Source organism: Penicillium robsamsonii (genome assembly GCF_028829455.1).
Source record: "Penicillium robsamsonii strain IBT 29466 chromosome Unknown utg000006l_segment0_segment0, whole genome shotgun sequence".
Lineage (NCBI taxonomy): Eukaryota > Fungi > Ascomycota > Eurotiomycetes > Eurotiales > Aspergillaceae > Penicillium > Penicillium robsamsonii.
In genome coordinates, this window is record NW_026643224.1 from 363,980 (window position 1) to 377,545 (window position 13,566).

At 47.9% G+C, this 13,566-nt stretch overlaps 5 protein-coding genes across 5 annotated transcripts; 3 read left to right on the forward strand and 2 right to left on the reverse strand.

Annotated features, from left to right (window-relative positions):
* Positions 1 to 782: 782 nt before the first annotated feature.
* Positions 783 to 1,889, forward strand: N7447_009864 (glycosyltransferase family protein; the record flags this gene model as incomplete). Its single annotated transcript, XM_057234126.1, has 2 exons — positions 783 to 1,415; positions 1,473 to 1,889. The coding sequence occupies 2 exons, from the start codon at positions 783 to 785 to the stop codon at positions 1,887 to 1,889; spliced, it is 1,050 nt and encodes a 349-aa protein (XP_057081410.1).
* Positions 1,890 to 2,298: 409 nt separating this feature from the next.
* Positions 2,299 to 3,943, forward strand: N7447_009865 (ANP1/MMN9/VAN1 family protein; the record flags this gene model as incomplete). The annotated part of the gene is made up of 4 exons (XM_057234127.1): positions 2,299 to 2,372; positions 2,485 to 3,167; positions 3,225 to 3,544; positions 3,596 to 3,943. The coding sequence occupies 4 exons, from the start codon at positions 2,299 to 2,301 to the stop codon at positions 3,941 to 3,943; spliced, it is 1,425 nt and encodes a 474-aa protein (XP_057081411.1).
* Positions 3,944 to 4,733: 790 nt separating this feature from the next.
* Positions 4,734 to 6,172, forward strand: N7447_009866 (putative sister chromatid cohesion protein Dcc1; the record flags this gene model as incomplete). Its single annotated transcript, XM_057234128.1, has 4 exons — positions 4,734 to 4,852; positions 4,974 to 5,725; positions 5,798 to 5,964; positions 6,020 to 6,172. 4 exons carry the CDS (start codon positions 4,734 to 4,736, stop codon positions 6,170 to 6,172), a joined length of 1,191 nt encoding a protein of 396 aa, XP_057081412.1.
* A 200-nt stretch (positions 6,173 to 6,372) lies between these two features.
* N7447_009867 (uncharacterized protein) lies at positions 6,373 to 7,524 on the reverse strand (the record flags this gene model as incomplete). Its single annotated transcript, XM_057234129.1, has 1 exon — positions 6,373 to 7,524. The coding sequence occupies one exon, from the start codon at positions 7,522 to 7,524 to the stop codon at positions 6,373 to 6,375; it is 1,152 nt and encodes a 383-aa protein (XP_057081413.1).
* A 2,206-nt stretch (positions 7,525 to 9,730) lies between these two features.
* On the reverse strand, positions 9,731 to 10,603 carry N7447_009868 (putative mitotic spindle checkpoint protein (Mad2B); the record flags this gene model as incomplete). The annotated part of the gene is made up of 1 exon (XM_057234130.1): positions 9,731 to 10,603. One exon carries the CDS (start codon positions 10,601 to 10,603, stop codon positions 9,731 to 9,733), a length of 873 nt encoding a protein of 290 aa, XP_057081414.1.
* Between the last annotated feature and the right edge of the window lie 2,963 nt (positions 10,604 to 13,566).

Here is a 13,566-nt window from a genome sequence, read left to right on the forward strand (position 1 = left end):
GAGTACTCCGTATATATTATTACACTGCCCACGAACAGCGTGGGGTGATCTCCGACACTTGGCAGTATTGGGAAAGCCCACAGACAGGGCATTGCTGGCAGTGGGGAAAGACTATGTTTTACTTGACGCCGGCTAAACATCCAATGTCCCGAAAATTTACTAGGTCTCTATTCGAGACGTTGCCCAGATCCTTAGTCGGAATGATCTAGGATCGGAAAATGGGTTTGCGGCACAAATACGCTAATACGCCAGTGATGCGAACTAATATACCCCAGTATCAAGTGTCGGTCTCCATGGTTTTTTTTTTGTTCTAATTTTACGCGGCATTCACTGCAAGGGTACTCCCCCTCCCTCCCAAAAAAGTTAGTCGCCGTGCCACACATCAGGCAGGAAGATCAGAAGATCATAGGGGTTCTGGACATTATTTGACACCAGGGCAGCATGTCGCCAGTGTTCGCATCTGATTGATCCAGTCATTTTCTGGAAAATCACGCCTCAGCGAACTGAGACATCCATGGATGACACGGCTCATGCCCGATATAATTCATTGGCCCATGCGTGGATCCATAGGGGGAGAATTTTTAGATACTCTTTAGTATATAACACTTAGGCCTCGCTTTGACAACTCCATTTTTTTTGAAGTTATAATTCCCTTTGTCGATATTCCATTGTTTTCTACCATCCCCATAATTGGAATCGAATATCTAGTTTTTTTTGACCACGTTTTTTTCTACTGTGGCACCTACATACCCAAGACTCTTGCCTAACAAAAAGCCGGCATTATGGGTACACCACTTACAGAAACGGTTATTATCACTGGTGGAAATGGGCTATTGGGTTCAGGGATTGCCATCGAGATCGCAAAGAAGCAGCCTTTCGTCCATTTATTATTGACGGCACGGGATATAAGGACCGACGATGTCCGCGAACTGATGGGGAAGATCCGCTTGATCGGTCCCAGGTCGATCGAGGTTCTCGCTCTTGATCTGACAGATCTGAAATGTGTGGCATCTTTCGCTAGAACTACCGTCGATCGTGTTCGCTACAGAGACATTCCGCCTGTGACTAGTCTGATTCACTCTGCTGTCGCTACATCTTACGTTATTGATGACCTCACATCAGACGGCTACGACCCTGTGTATCAGACCAATTGTCTATCTCCATTTTTATTGACTATTGGACTGCTCGAGGCTTTCCGGGCTGGAGATGGTACACCAAAAGGTGGAGCCAAGGTGATCAACATTGGCTGTTCTGCGACATCTTCCGGGAGATTGGATTACTTTGACCACGACAATGGAAGAAACGGAAGGCAACCGGGAACTGCACTGAGCGCAAAGGAAGAGAATATTCGTTTTGGAAGCAGCAAGTTAATGGGGAGTGTCGCATTATATGCATTGAGGCGGAGCTTGATCTGGGTAAGTTGACCTTTCTAATCTCCCGATTTCCAATTTACTAATAAAATCTAATTATAGACCGGTAATATATCGCTTGACGTCTTCACCTTGGATCCAGGAGGTATCACTGGCCCGAGTAACCTGCGGACCGGGGCGCCTATGTCGGTCAGAGTCGCACACCAGACTCGGTCCGGGCTTCGGCCGTTCTTGCGCATGGTATCCCGAAGCTCCATGAACAAGGTCAGTGTTCCAGCCAAGGCGATCACCAAAGTCACATTCCACGTCGATACGGTGGAGAATTGGCAAAAGGAACGCTACTTTATCCTCGACACCGATTACGAGGCCGCATCCGTCTTGCCGAGCTTGCGCGATGAGAGAAAAGTGAACAAGCTATTACTGCAAATGATGCAAATGATCGAAGTGGAAACAAAGATGGATTCTCCTGCTCTTCGACCTCAATTGAGCATGATCTCGCCTCCTACACTTTCACTGTGAAGGGACAAAATTATCTACATATTTAAGCATTGGGGGAATTCTTTGTACATAAAATTAGCGAATCCAATTGGCCAAATCAAAGCGTTTATGATTTTTTATGTATTTTTATCCCAAGTTGTGTTGTAAAGTACCTATAAGTCCATCTAGGGGACAAGCATGACTGCAAGCGGATGACCGGATTTGGTGAGAACCACAACAGTGTGAGACCTTGGATCACATCAAGTCTTATCTTCTTCTTCTTCTGTGGCTTTCAATTCTTTTTTAATTCCAATCTTTTCTTGGGACTTTCATTGCTGCCATTCTATAACTGGCCTTTTCAAAACAGATCGGGGTTGTCAGGGTCTCCGGCCGCTCCATCAGTTCTTGGCCCCCAACATAAGCACCGCGACGGCCTGTGACAGCGCCCGTGATGAACCGACACGTCCTTGAAAAAGGCCACTCCGCCTACCCCAGAGGGTCTGCATTTTCAATTTCACCGAACAGGTAAGCCGACCATCCAGTTCGAGTGAAGCGGCTCGCTTTTCATTGCCCGAGCTTGGAGCCCCGTCAGCATTGTGAAGCTCGAAATCAAAACTGACTATGCCTTCGTCCCCAGGTTCCAGCCTCGTTCACAACCTGCCCTCCGGAGACGCCGACAGCTCGTCCAGCGACTCTGCCTCCTTGGCGGTGTGTCGCTAGTGCTGTTCCTCTTGATCTTCCCATCCTGGCGCGCCGCCATCCTTCCCAGTATCTCGCTCGGCCTTCTCTCTTACCCCGGAGATCTACACCTACAAACGGTCCGATATTATGATTTATCAGAAGTGCAAGGGACGGAGAAGGGCTGGGAACGTGGAGAGCGTGTCCTAATGTGCACCCCGCTCCGAGATGCCTCGTCGCATCTCCCGATGTTTTTCTCCCACCTTCGAAACCTGACATACCCGCACCACCTAATTGATCTGGCATTTCTGGTATCGGACTCTCGGGATGACACCCTAGGCATGCTGTCGCGCATGTTGGAGGATACACAAAATGACCCGGACCCGACAATGCCCTTTGGCGAGATCTCCGTGATCCAGAAGGACTTCGGGCAGAAAGTCCAACAGGACGTGGAAAGTCGACACGGATTCGAGGCACAGGCTAGCCGACGCAAGCTGATGGCGCAGGCGAGGAATTGGCTGCTGAGCGCAACGCTGCGCCCAACACACAGCTGGGTCTACTGGAGAGATGCGGACGTGGAGACTGCTCCGTTCACAATCATTGAGGACCTAATGCGGCACAACAAGGATGTTATAGTTCCGAGTGAGTGGTGACTGCTGCATACAGGTCCGGACCTTTACTAATTGGCTTTGTCTGTAGATGTTTGGCGTCCGCTTCCAGACTGGCTTGGCGGAGAGCAGCCTTACGATCTGAACTCCTGGCAAGAATCTGAGACTGCATTGATGCTTGCGGATTCCTTGGACGAGGATGCTGTCATTGTGGAAGGATATGCCGAGTACGCTACATGGCGGCCTCACCTTGCCTACCTCCGCGATCCCTACGGCAATCCAGACATGGAGATGGAGCTAGATGGAATCGGAGGTGTCAGTATCCTTGCAAAGGCCCGAGTTTTCCGTGCTGGTGTGCATTTCCCGGCCTTCAGTTTCGAGAAGCATGCCGAAACGGAAGGGTTTGGCAAGGTAAGACAGTAATCAACGAGGCAGTGATTACAGTTGCTAATTGTTTCCTAGATGGCTAAACGAATGAAATTCTCGGTGGTTGGACTGCCACATTACACTATCTGGCATCTATACGAGCCCAGTGTCGATGACCTTCGACACATGGAACAAATGGAGGTGGAGCGACTGGCTCGCGAAAAAGAAGAACAAGAGCGAGCCGAGCAAAAGGATAGCGCCCAGTCCAAGCCCCTAGGTACCGATCAAATTGTGGATGGTGCAGATGTGCAAGGCTCTACTGAAGGCCCGGCTAACCAGCCCATGAAAGACACCGTGGATTCTACCCAGGGTCACTTGAAAGCCCAAGTTGAGACAGCTGACCAAGCTGAGAAAGTCGAAGTCATCGAGAGAGCCAGCATATGATTCTTGACTGGGTTTCCCTCGTCGCTTCTTTGATCCAGCCGGCTGGATTACACATTGCATTCTCACATGCGACTTGAATGTCTCACCTCCCTGTCTGGGAAAACTATTTGTTTGTTTAGACTAGGGCATATTCATGCCCAAGCTCAGCGAGTGTACTCCGTAGGAGCTTTGCTTTTCGTTCTTGTTCCGTTCTTGCATATGTTTTTTTTATATCTTTGGGGGCGGGGACATTTCTTTTTCCATGGAGTCATAACAAATCATGATGGTTGGGGTGTCATGGAAAGCAATAATTTGGCCATTCAAAAGCAAAACATTGATGATTCTAATTTCAATGTATTCTCCACAAGAACAGTCAGTGTACACGGTCTCTTCATTGACGATGTAGTTCAGTAATATGATATAAGGGAGGTTATATTTAAGATTTCCCTGCAATGTCCTTTTAGATATCTTCTTGCATATACTCTATTGGTATTATAACTGGAAGTATAAAAGGAATCCTAACAATGTAGAATATGTGCGGTGAAAAGGTGCAAAAGGTACAAACCAACATTTTCCATGCATACAGTGTAATATGTAACTTTTAAATTGGCCTGATAATATAACTGTAACATAATGACCCTCCAACTGCGAACTCGAACCCTCCTGGGCTACTGCATCTCGGAAGCCGAAGACCTCTTAGGCGGTGGTCCGTGCATCTCCACTTCGCGCCAACGCGTCCAAAGTCGATGCTTCATTTCCCCGATTCTCACTTTGTTTCGACTTGCATACTCTATACACATTATAATCTGCAATGTCTACTCAAGACTCGCGCGGTATTCTTTTTACACATACCAGTCCCCAGGAGGGGTTCCGGTTACTGGAACTTACCCCAGAGCTGGAAGCACTACTGACGTCGAAAGATGCACCCACGTAAGTTGACACAATGAGCGGGAGCTCAAGCAGTCTGGAAGCAATATGTGCGCTGCCGTGTCCAAAAAAACCCCTCTCGTCCCCAATTGACAGCCCTCAACTAACGCGCGACGCCCATCAGACTCGAGCTCAAATCGCCCTCTACAGCTCTCGCACACGCAGTAGTCGACCCCGCCGCCCACGACTACGTCAACTTATGCACACCAACACAAACTTACCGCATCCGCCAAGTCCAATCATCAAACTCCCTGCACATACTCCGCCCAAGCCGCGGCGAAATCTCCCAAGCAGACATCAAAGTCGTTGAAGATGAAGCCGGCGAAAGCGGCGCATTGAACCTCCCAGATGAAGCCGTAACGGCTCTTGCGAAGTGTTCCTCGACCCTGGAACTGCACATCCCGCCGGGAGGGTTCTCGGCCGTTCCATTCCTGGAGAAGAGTCTGCGGCTGTATGACCGGCGCAGCGACGATGACAGGGACATAGCGATGGGCGGTTCGGCTGATTCCACAGGCCCCCTGGGCTCCAAGGAGATGCGCACAGCCAGAGAGAATTTGTGCCGGGATATTCCTGTGTCAACGGCGCAGTGCGAGCAGGGCTGGATGGAGCTTTGTGCGTTTGTAGATGGGGCTGAGGAGATGGCGTGTTGGCGGCCCTCGGCGCAGTCTCGATTGGCTGTTTGGAAGCGGCTGGTTGAGGGTGCTGTTTTACAGGGTATTGATCTTGAGAAGCAGTTTCTCGTTGGGGATTTGTGGAAGTCTGTTCTGGATGACGATGAGGAGATGGAGCCGCCTTTCCCACGCGCGTTGCTAGAGGCTGTCGTAAGGCGCATCTGCATTGCGGATGAAAGGCCACCTTTGGCGGATGATATTAAATGTGAGTCGAAAATGGACGGTGGGGTGTGGTTGCAGGTGTTTGGTTTTCTAACGATTTCGTGCTATTCTCTAGGGGCGAGCTTTGATAAGCTTGAGTGCACGCAATGGGTTGGCGAGACATACCTGGCTGCCAATGCTCCAACTACTTCGTCTGCTATTGGAAGAAGTGATTTCCTTCGCGCATGGAAGGACTGTTTGCCTGAGACATGGAGAGGAGAGGCAGCGCTGTCAAAATTGCCGGTAAGTTGACCTTTCCCCGCTTGAGCTGCGGCGCAATAGCTGATTTGGATTACAGAATGGCTGCTACAGCAGTCCCGACCCCACGACTATCTACTTTGTTGAACCAGCGCAACGCCAGCCAACAAACAAAACTGCTTCTGCGCCAGCCTCAGCTGCGAAGGCCAAGAATACCAGAAATTGGCACGAACTGCTCAAAGGCCGCCGTTGATTGCAAAAAAAAAAAAGCTAACGCATTTGCTACGTATAATGCCATGGCATCTAATCTATGATGCGCGCGTATCTAGAAGCATCACGATCATATTTGCCGCCCAAACTCGCCTCGGTCCCGCACTTCCGAAAAAGAAATGGGGAATAATCACGAGCAAAGAAAAAAACAAGCCTGAAAACGATGCTTCAATGAATGAATGATTAGCACCAAGTGTACTTCTCATTCAACCACCACTCCACATTCTTGCCCAACCCTTGCTCCTCGCCAGTCCACCGTAAACTCGCGATGCTCTCCTTTTCGCGGTGCACAAGCTCAGCCTTCGGGTCCACCAAAGCCACGGCCTTGAGCAAAAGGGGAGTAGGGTTCCAGAATTCAACCTTGTTCATGTTCCACTCGTGCGCCTCTTGTTGTGCTCGCCGGAGGATGGCAGCCATAGCCTGGACAGTGGTCTGCTCCTCCGCTGGAGACGTGGGGTCATCATACACCCACCGAAGAATATAGAGAACATTAGCCTCTGGTGTCTCGCCGAAGTTCCGGTTCCAGGTGCAGTACACGCGAGCCTGATCATCACCAGCGCCCTTGACTACAGGCGGGGAGCGTGCGGGAAGCATGTTCTCGGCATAAAACTCCTCTCGGGCCCAATGCCAGACAAAGTGATCAAAGTTAGGCAAAATAGCAATCTTAGCACCACTCGTCTTCTGCGACGCCACAAGCATCTGATCGCGCAGCTTGGCCAGCACATCCTCACTACACAGACACTTCTCAACATCCTTAGCAAATAGATCCCTCGTGGCAGCCTTCTCCAGCCCGCCCGCAGTAGCGGGCAAAGACATATGGGAGGACGAGAACGGCCGCCATCCAAATTGAGCATAGAACTTCTTTCCAATATCCGAGAAAAGCACGGTAAACAGCGACTTGCGCCGTGGCTCTTTCTCCATCTCCCATGTCTCGAGTTTAGTGCTCAGCTCTTCCAGCATCCGCTTCGCGTATCCTTTCCCGCGGAAATCAGGCCGGCAGTAGACACTCCCCACGCCGTGCGTAGAGACCTTCTCCACCTGCCCGTCGTGTGCGAGCAGCGCTGTCTTCCGGTAGGACTCACACGAGCTGAGGATTGTGCGCTCGTCCTCGGGCTCGTTGCGGTCCACTAGGATCCAGCAGGTTAAGCCATCACGCGTCAGGCGTTGCTGGAGGAGATGATTCTCGCGTGCTATGTATGTTTCCACATTGAGTGGTCCTTTCCAGGCCACGCTGTTCAGCTTGATTGAGGCAATGCGCTCTGAGGCTGTGGCTGGAACCAGGATCAGGTCTGGGGATTCCCCTGCGGGTAGAGTGGGGATGTTTGCGGCAATCATGTCGAGTTGAGTGAAGTTAAAGTAGTCGACGTAGTCGAAGTTGGGAATGTAGAAGAGGACCAAGGGGTATTATAAAGAGAAAGCTTGGAATCTGGGGTTAAAGCCAAGAAGGCAAAGGTCCGATTGTGGAGATACCGACGGAACCCGCCATAATACACTTGTCATTTCTAACTTTGTTATCTCACGATAACCACACTTGGGCAGGTCACGCGAACATATCTCGATCTAAACCACTACAATTGGACCAACCACCCGTGAACCACAGTGCCTGTTCTCACCCCTCACCTTGCATTCCGCACGATCAGGACCGGATCTGCCTGCCCTATACGTCCAAATAATATTAAAAAAAAAAAGGCACGCCTTGTTTTTCTTTGTCACCAGCCCGAGGCGAAGCGACGGCAAGCGATGGAGGTTGCATTGGTCCTTATACGCCCTTGACGTAAGAGCCGTCTTTTGCCTTGCGCGGAGGGTTTTGATGGGTCATGTGAGGCTTGGCGATTATGTCATTGTTTTTAGCCCTTAGCGTGACCTTGTGTTGATCTTCATTTTATATAGGTCTGACGTTCTATATATATCTTATACGCAATGAGGTTTTTATGGGGTATTGGAGCCCACGCGATCATTTTTATACATGCCACTTTACACTGGGAGATCATTCAACTACATACCCCGTTTACCAGTAGACTTATATGTCTTCCGTTTCCCAAATTCGAGTCTTAGTTCTACCAACATTCGAATTCGGACTTCATAGAAGGACTTGATGTTGAATTCATTCAATACTGGGATTATGTATCCCCCAATAATTCTGTCTATCAAACGTCAAGAAACACGACTGGTTCGCGCATAACAACTTGACTTGGCATGGGAATTACAGACTGGCACTTTAACCCCCCATTGAATGGCAAGTAGTATATGTTAGCTAGCATAGCGCTGCTTGGACTTTTTATAAACTTGGTTTTTTTTAGGTGACTTTACTAATTCTCGCGGTATTAATATTCATTTAATCTAGTCTGACAATCCTCGGCTACGCACTTTCAGTCGGAAATCAAGCGCGAGTAATGTCTTTTGGGATAGATGCTTCAGATAGTTGCAGTCATATGTATTTGCCTTGTTTCTCTTATTAGAATGTTTGCTCGGTCCCGACTTTTCTCCTAGAGACTTTCTTTCTCTTGACTTTAGCATTTATCATTCATTATCACGATATCTAGCTAATTGGAATCAACCTTAGTCCCCCGGCATGGGAGATCATCAATCCTTTTTCATCTCACACGTAGATAGTGGCCTCTCGGCAATAGACAAAGCACAAGAGCACAGCCCCCTATGGTTCTTTTTTCAACGGCATCCATTAACCTAAACTGGATATCTGGCTAGCAGACTTACATATTGAATGGCCCCCCTGAGGCCGGGCGGCCTATTTTCATTAGCCAGGTCCAGGACATCGAGCAGAGGGGCAACAAACATAGACAGAGCAGGTGAAATGTAAATCAAATAAAACGTTGTGACACAACAGACATTATGGCATAAGGGACATTCGTTTCGAATGGAATCATTTGTCACTAAGTTCATCAGCATAAAAGCAGACGGAAAACCACAAGGAAGAGAAGATAACGAGACGACATGAGGAACTAGTCGCTAGTTTAGTTGAATTGGCTAGAAAGAGAATCATGTAGTTGAATTTCAACAAAGGAGACGAATGAAATACAACGGAAAAATGGGAGATGGTATGAATAGAGGCCGGATCGCAGAAAAAAGATCAGCGGAGAACCCAAGGGATCAAGCAAGATGCAAAAGTAAACGAAAAGCTATAAAAAAAAGCCAGGGTAAAAAAAAAGAGGAAAAGAAGGATGGAGAAGGAGTGTCATGAAAGTGAGAATGTGAAGAGCAGGGGGAAAAGAACAAGCACTTCGAAATGAAGCATCAAAAAGGAAAGATATGAACCTGATCTATGTAAATAAATGCCATGCGAGTCCCAAAAGGCGCCCGCTCTTCGTTTTATGTATTTGCGCCACTTCTTGCGGACGGCAATTCCAGAATTTCCCTTCGTCCATCATGTATGTTCGGTCATTGGTCACGCTAAATCAAGAATGAGACAGAATTTGGGTGTGGACAGGAAAAAAAAAGTGAAGATAGGGAAGAGAAAATAAAAATAAAAACAAAGAACACGAGATCCCCCCAAGGCCTGAAATAAGATCGGAAAATTTCGAGGTCATGATGGCTGATCTGAGTCCACCGGTTCGTTAAATTTCTGTCGTGCCTCTTCTACCCACAACTCCAACCGAAGCTCGCCGGCTTCGACACGTCGCACTGGTACTGTTTTGGCACGGCCATTCGAGACCTTGGGGGGCGCTTGCTGGGGCTCGCCATTCCGCACTTTAGAGACGGAAAATGGTGCAGTGCACGATCGTAGGTGCACCTTGCCTGGTTCTGCCACAATCCAGGTTTGTTCTTCCTTGGTGGTCCCTGCCGGTGGTAAAGCATCTTCCCGCACCTCAATGCATACGGTGAAACTGAACTCATCATCACGGGGAAGTGGGGTCAGCCGGGCACAGGCTGAGGCGAGTCTCGCTAGGCATGCCCGGAATTGTGCCTCGAGGTCGACCGAGGTTGGCGCGGGGCCCCGGTCTGAGACAGGGGCACCTGAATTAGATGAATCTTCATTTCTATCTTCAAATGTAGTATTCACCTCTCCCGCAGGGGCACGCGGGAAGCCCGACAGATCAAAGGCATATCGTTCGAGGGGCTGATTTGTGCGAAGAGATGAAATGATGATACTGACTGCGGTGATTGTGCCTTTGAGAATCTCCGTTCCGACTGCGATTGAAGCATCGTTGATGTAGTCACAGACTTTTGGGTGACGGGATTGCCGGACGGGATAGTTGTATGCCCGCACGGGAAGGAAGGTTGCGCGCGGATAGACGGAGCGCAGGAACAGGATTTGATGGACGGAGACGGTGAGGAAATTGGTGAAGGAGGCGGCTAACGCTGACTGGTTTGTGGGCAGCGATTTGGTAGCAGGGACAGGGGCGGAGAAAGTGGTCATGGTGGTGGTGGTACTACTGCTCTCACTGGCAATCGGCATTGCCGTCGAACAATCTGGTATCGTTTCCGCGGTAAGGGTGGTCTTGACGAAGTCTCGAAGAATCTGAATGATGTTCCACCCTGAAGCTAATCATCGCTCTGCCTTTCTAAGTCATCGGTCAATGTTGGGTTCGGATAAAGTATTTAGTGTTGTTATGTTTTGCAATCGGTCAAAGTTTTTTGGGGACTCCCGATACTCCGGCCAGCGACACGGAGGGTCACGTTGATCCGCAGGATAGGATGGCTGATGAGATCAGGGTGAGTAGAGTGACAGAAAATAGTCACTCGACGCGGCATGAAAGGGAGGACTATGAGGGGAAAGAAAGATGGTTGGGGTATAGTGCGTTGGAGGGGTTGTTTGTGTAAAGGAAATCCGAAACGTACGCTTGGGTGGAAAACCTCAAAGCATGAGGGATAGAAAAACCATATAATTCCCGAGTGACGATCCCGAGTGTAAGAGAGTGGTCACTTTTTTTAGATTTAAGAACCCTTGGGGGGAATTCGAGGAGGGGTTTTAAAAGCGAAGGGAAGGAGGGGAAGTTTTGAGAGATGGTAACCCTCGAGGAATGTTTTTAGGAAGAAAAAAAAGAGGGCTGAGCCCAAGTTGGCAAATAAATCAGGAAAGGAAGAGGTTATAGAGATGAATCAATGGGTACCTCTCTTCATCGAGGGGAAAAGCAGAAGAAAGGCGGACAACACGGCCTGAGGTAAGTTGGTAGGGTCACGGTTCCTGTCACGTGGTTGCGTCATGGGTTTGCAGAATCCCATTTCTTGAGGTTTACTTCAATTTTATGCTATTTAGGAATTGTAGATAGCTTGATCTTATTTGTTTTCATGTACAATTCTATCTCAATGCTTTGATATTATGATATTTACTTGGATTTTCTTGGATTTTCTTGGATAGTTAAAATATTGTGTGTGCAGCTTCAGCATGACCTACAGAGATGCTAAAAGTGAAAAAAAAAAGCAGAAAAGGAAAGTAAAAATACAGTATACAATATACCAGTATTTATGCCATATTAGAAAAGAAGGGCACACAGCTTTTTGCTCTTTTTCTTCCCCACTGTGATGGATACTTCTACAAGAGGGGCGATCATCGGCGAAAAAAAGGGCAAGGGATGTGTACCATGTATGTAAATATAAGAACCCATGGAACTATAGCGAACGGAACGGGCTATAGCCGAGCAGAACCTATATCCCTGTACCTGACCTAAGGTTGTGAATTCTGGGAATTTATATAAACACACATAATACTGTGGAGGTACCTATAAGTTACAATATAAGAGAGTAGATTGGAACGTGCTCACCTCTTTACACTTATATAAGAACCTGTATCAGCGAGGTACCGGGTACACTGTACTGAATCATACACATATCCACTCTCTCCAGTAAAGAGTGCGCACTATCTGGCTTACCCGATGATCTTCTTCCACTGACGGCAGTGGCGGTCATAAGACTAGGGTACGTTTTCCCGAGTCATTTGTGTTGCTTAGAACATGCAGCCCTGTGTATCGTACTAGATTATAAATTCCTTCCATTTGTTTCTATGTCTACGGACTCCATACTTCGTACATCTTTACTTTTTTTTTATGGAGCTTTAGGAGGGGTATGTGTGCATAAGTACGGTATACTGCCAGCGCTACACTATATGGTACTTTGCGTATACCCACCCTTTTAAGGTCACTTTATTTTTACCTATCCTTTCTGAATTCTAGTCTAATAATATTGTTTGCCGGCCCGTGTGACCATGTAATTATAAATGATAGTTTCCCCAAAATGACACCGAGTCAATTCAGTGGAACTCCCGTGCTCTCCGATGGACCCTGACCCAATAAGATTGATCAAAAAGATCAGACCTGGATCTTAACGAAAGCTCGAGCCAGTTAGTCCGGACCATCTGGCGGATGGTGTAGGTCCTGAAATGGTAAATGGTAAATGGTAAATGGTAAATGGTAAACCGCTCCGTATTTGGATCCTCAATGGACCATGTCCATTGGATGCCTAATTGACCACCCGCGGATGTCTGATCTCTGGAGGTTCCTGGATTAGACTATTCTAGGTGATCGTGTGACCTATCTAGAGATGTCATTGGTGAAAATATTGAGCTTCTAGTCTAAATTAAGCATTAAAGTGTGAATACCCGAAGTTCTCTCACTGTCTGATGCGCCCTAAAATACAAGGTTTAAACCTCTACCAGCAAGAAAGTAAGGACTAAAAGATCTAAGATATGGCTATGGCTATGGAGATATTTGTGAGTAAATCTAAGTTTTCCCACACCGTCCACAATTTTGTTTGGCGCTGATCCTTAACATATTTTTCTGCTTGGCTGCTAGTGCAGATAGGGGTGGTCTCCTGGCTCTAGGACAAATTGACGATGCCTGATTTTGGAGGTTCAATATTTGCGTTAAATTAGTTGGCGTATGCGGCCTCTGTCCTTAACGTAAAATGTCATAAACTGGTGTGCAACGGATAAAGATCCTCATAACTGGAGACAGAGTCACCTGACTGCATCGGTCGGGTATCGGGAACGAATCGCCAAGGAATCGTCACATGGCTCCCACATGAGCATGGCGGCACACATAGTCCAGGATTCCCTTGAATCCCCTTTTCCTTTAGCAAGAATTAGTCTTAGCAGACACAGATAATACATTCCGTTCCTCTCTAAGTCATTATATCTTACCCGGTTAACAGGCCTTACACCTGAAAACTGTATACTCTTACATGTTCACTGAGGAGATTGATACAGGCGCCCCCTAAATTCCCTTCGAACGCCCCCTTTTGGCTAAATTTGCATGATACATCGTAGTTTTCGGGAAAACCACCTGGGCAGGAATAATTAGGCTTAGTCAGGGGGTCCATCTCCGAGGGTAAATGGAGAGATGATAAATATAGCCTATTTTATGTGTGTTTTATAACTACGAAAACTCATGTCATGACGAAATTGGCTGCGCCTATTAACCCCCA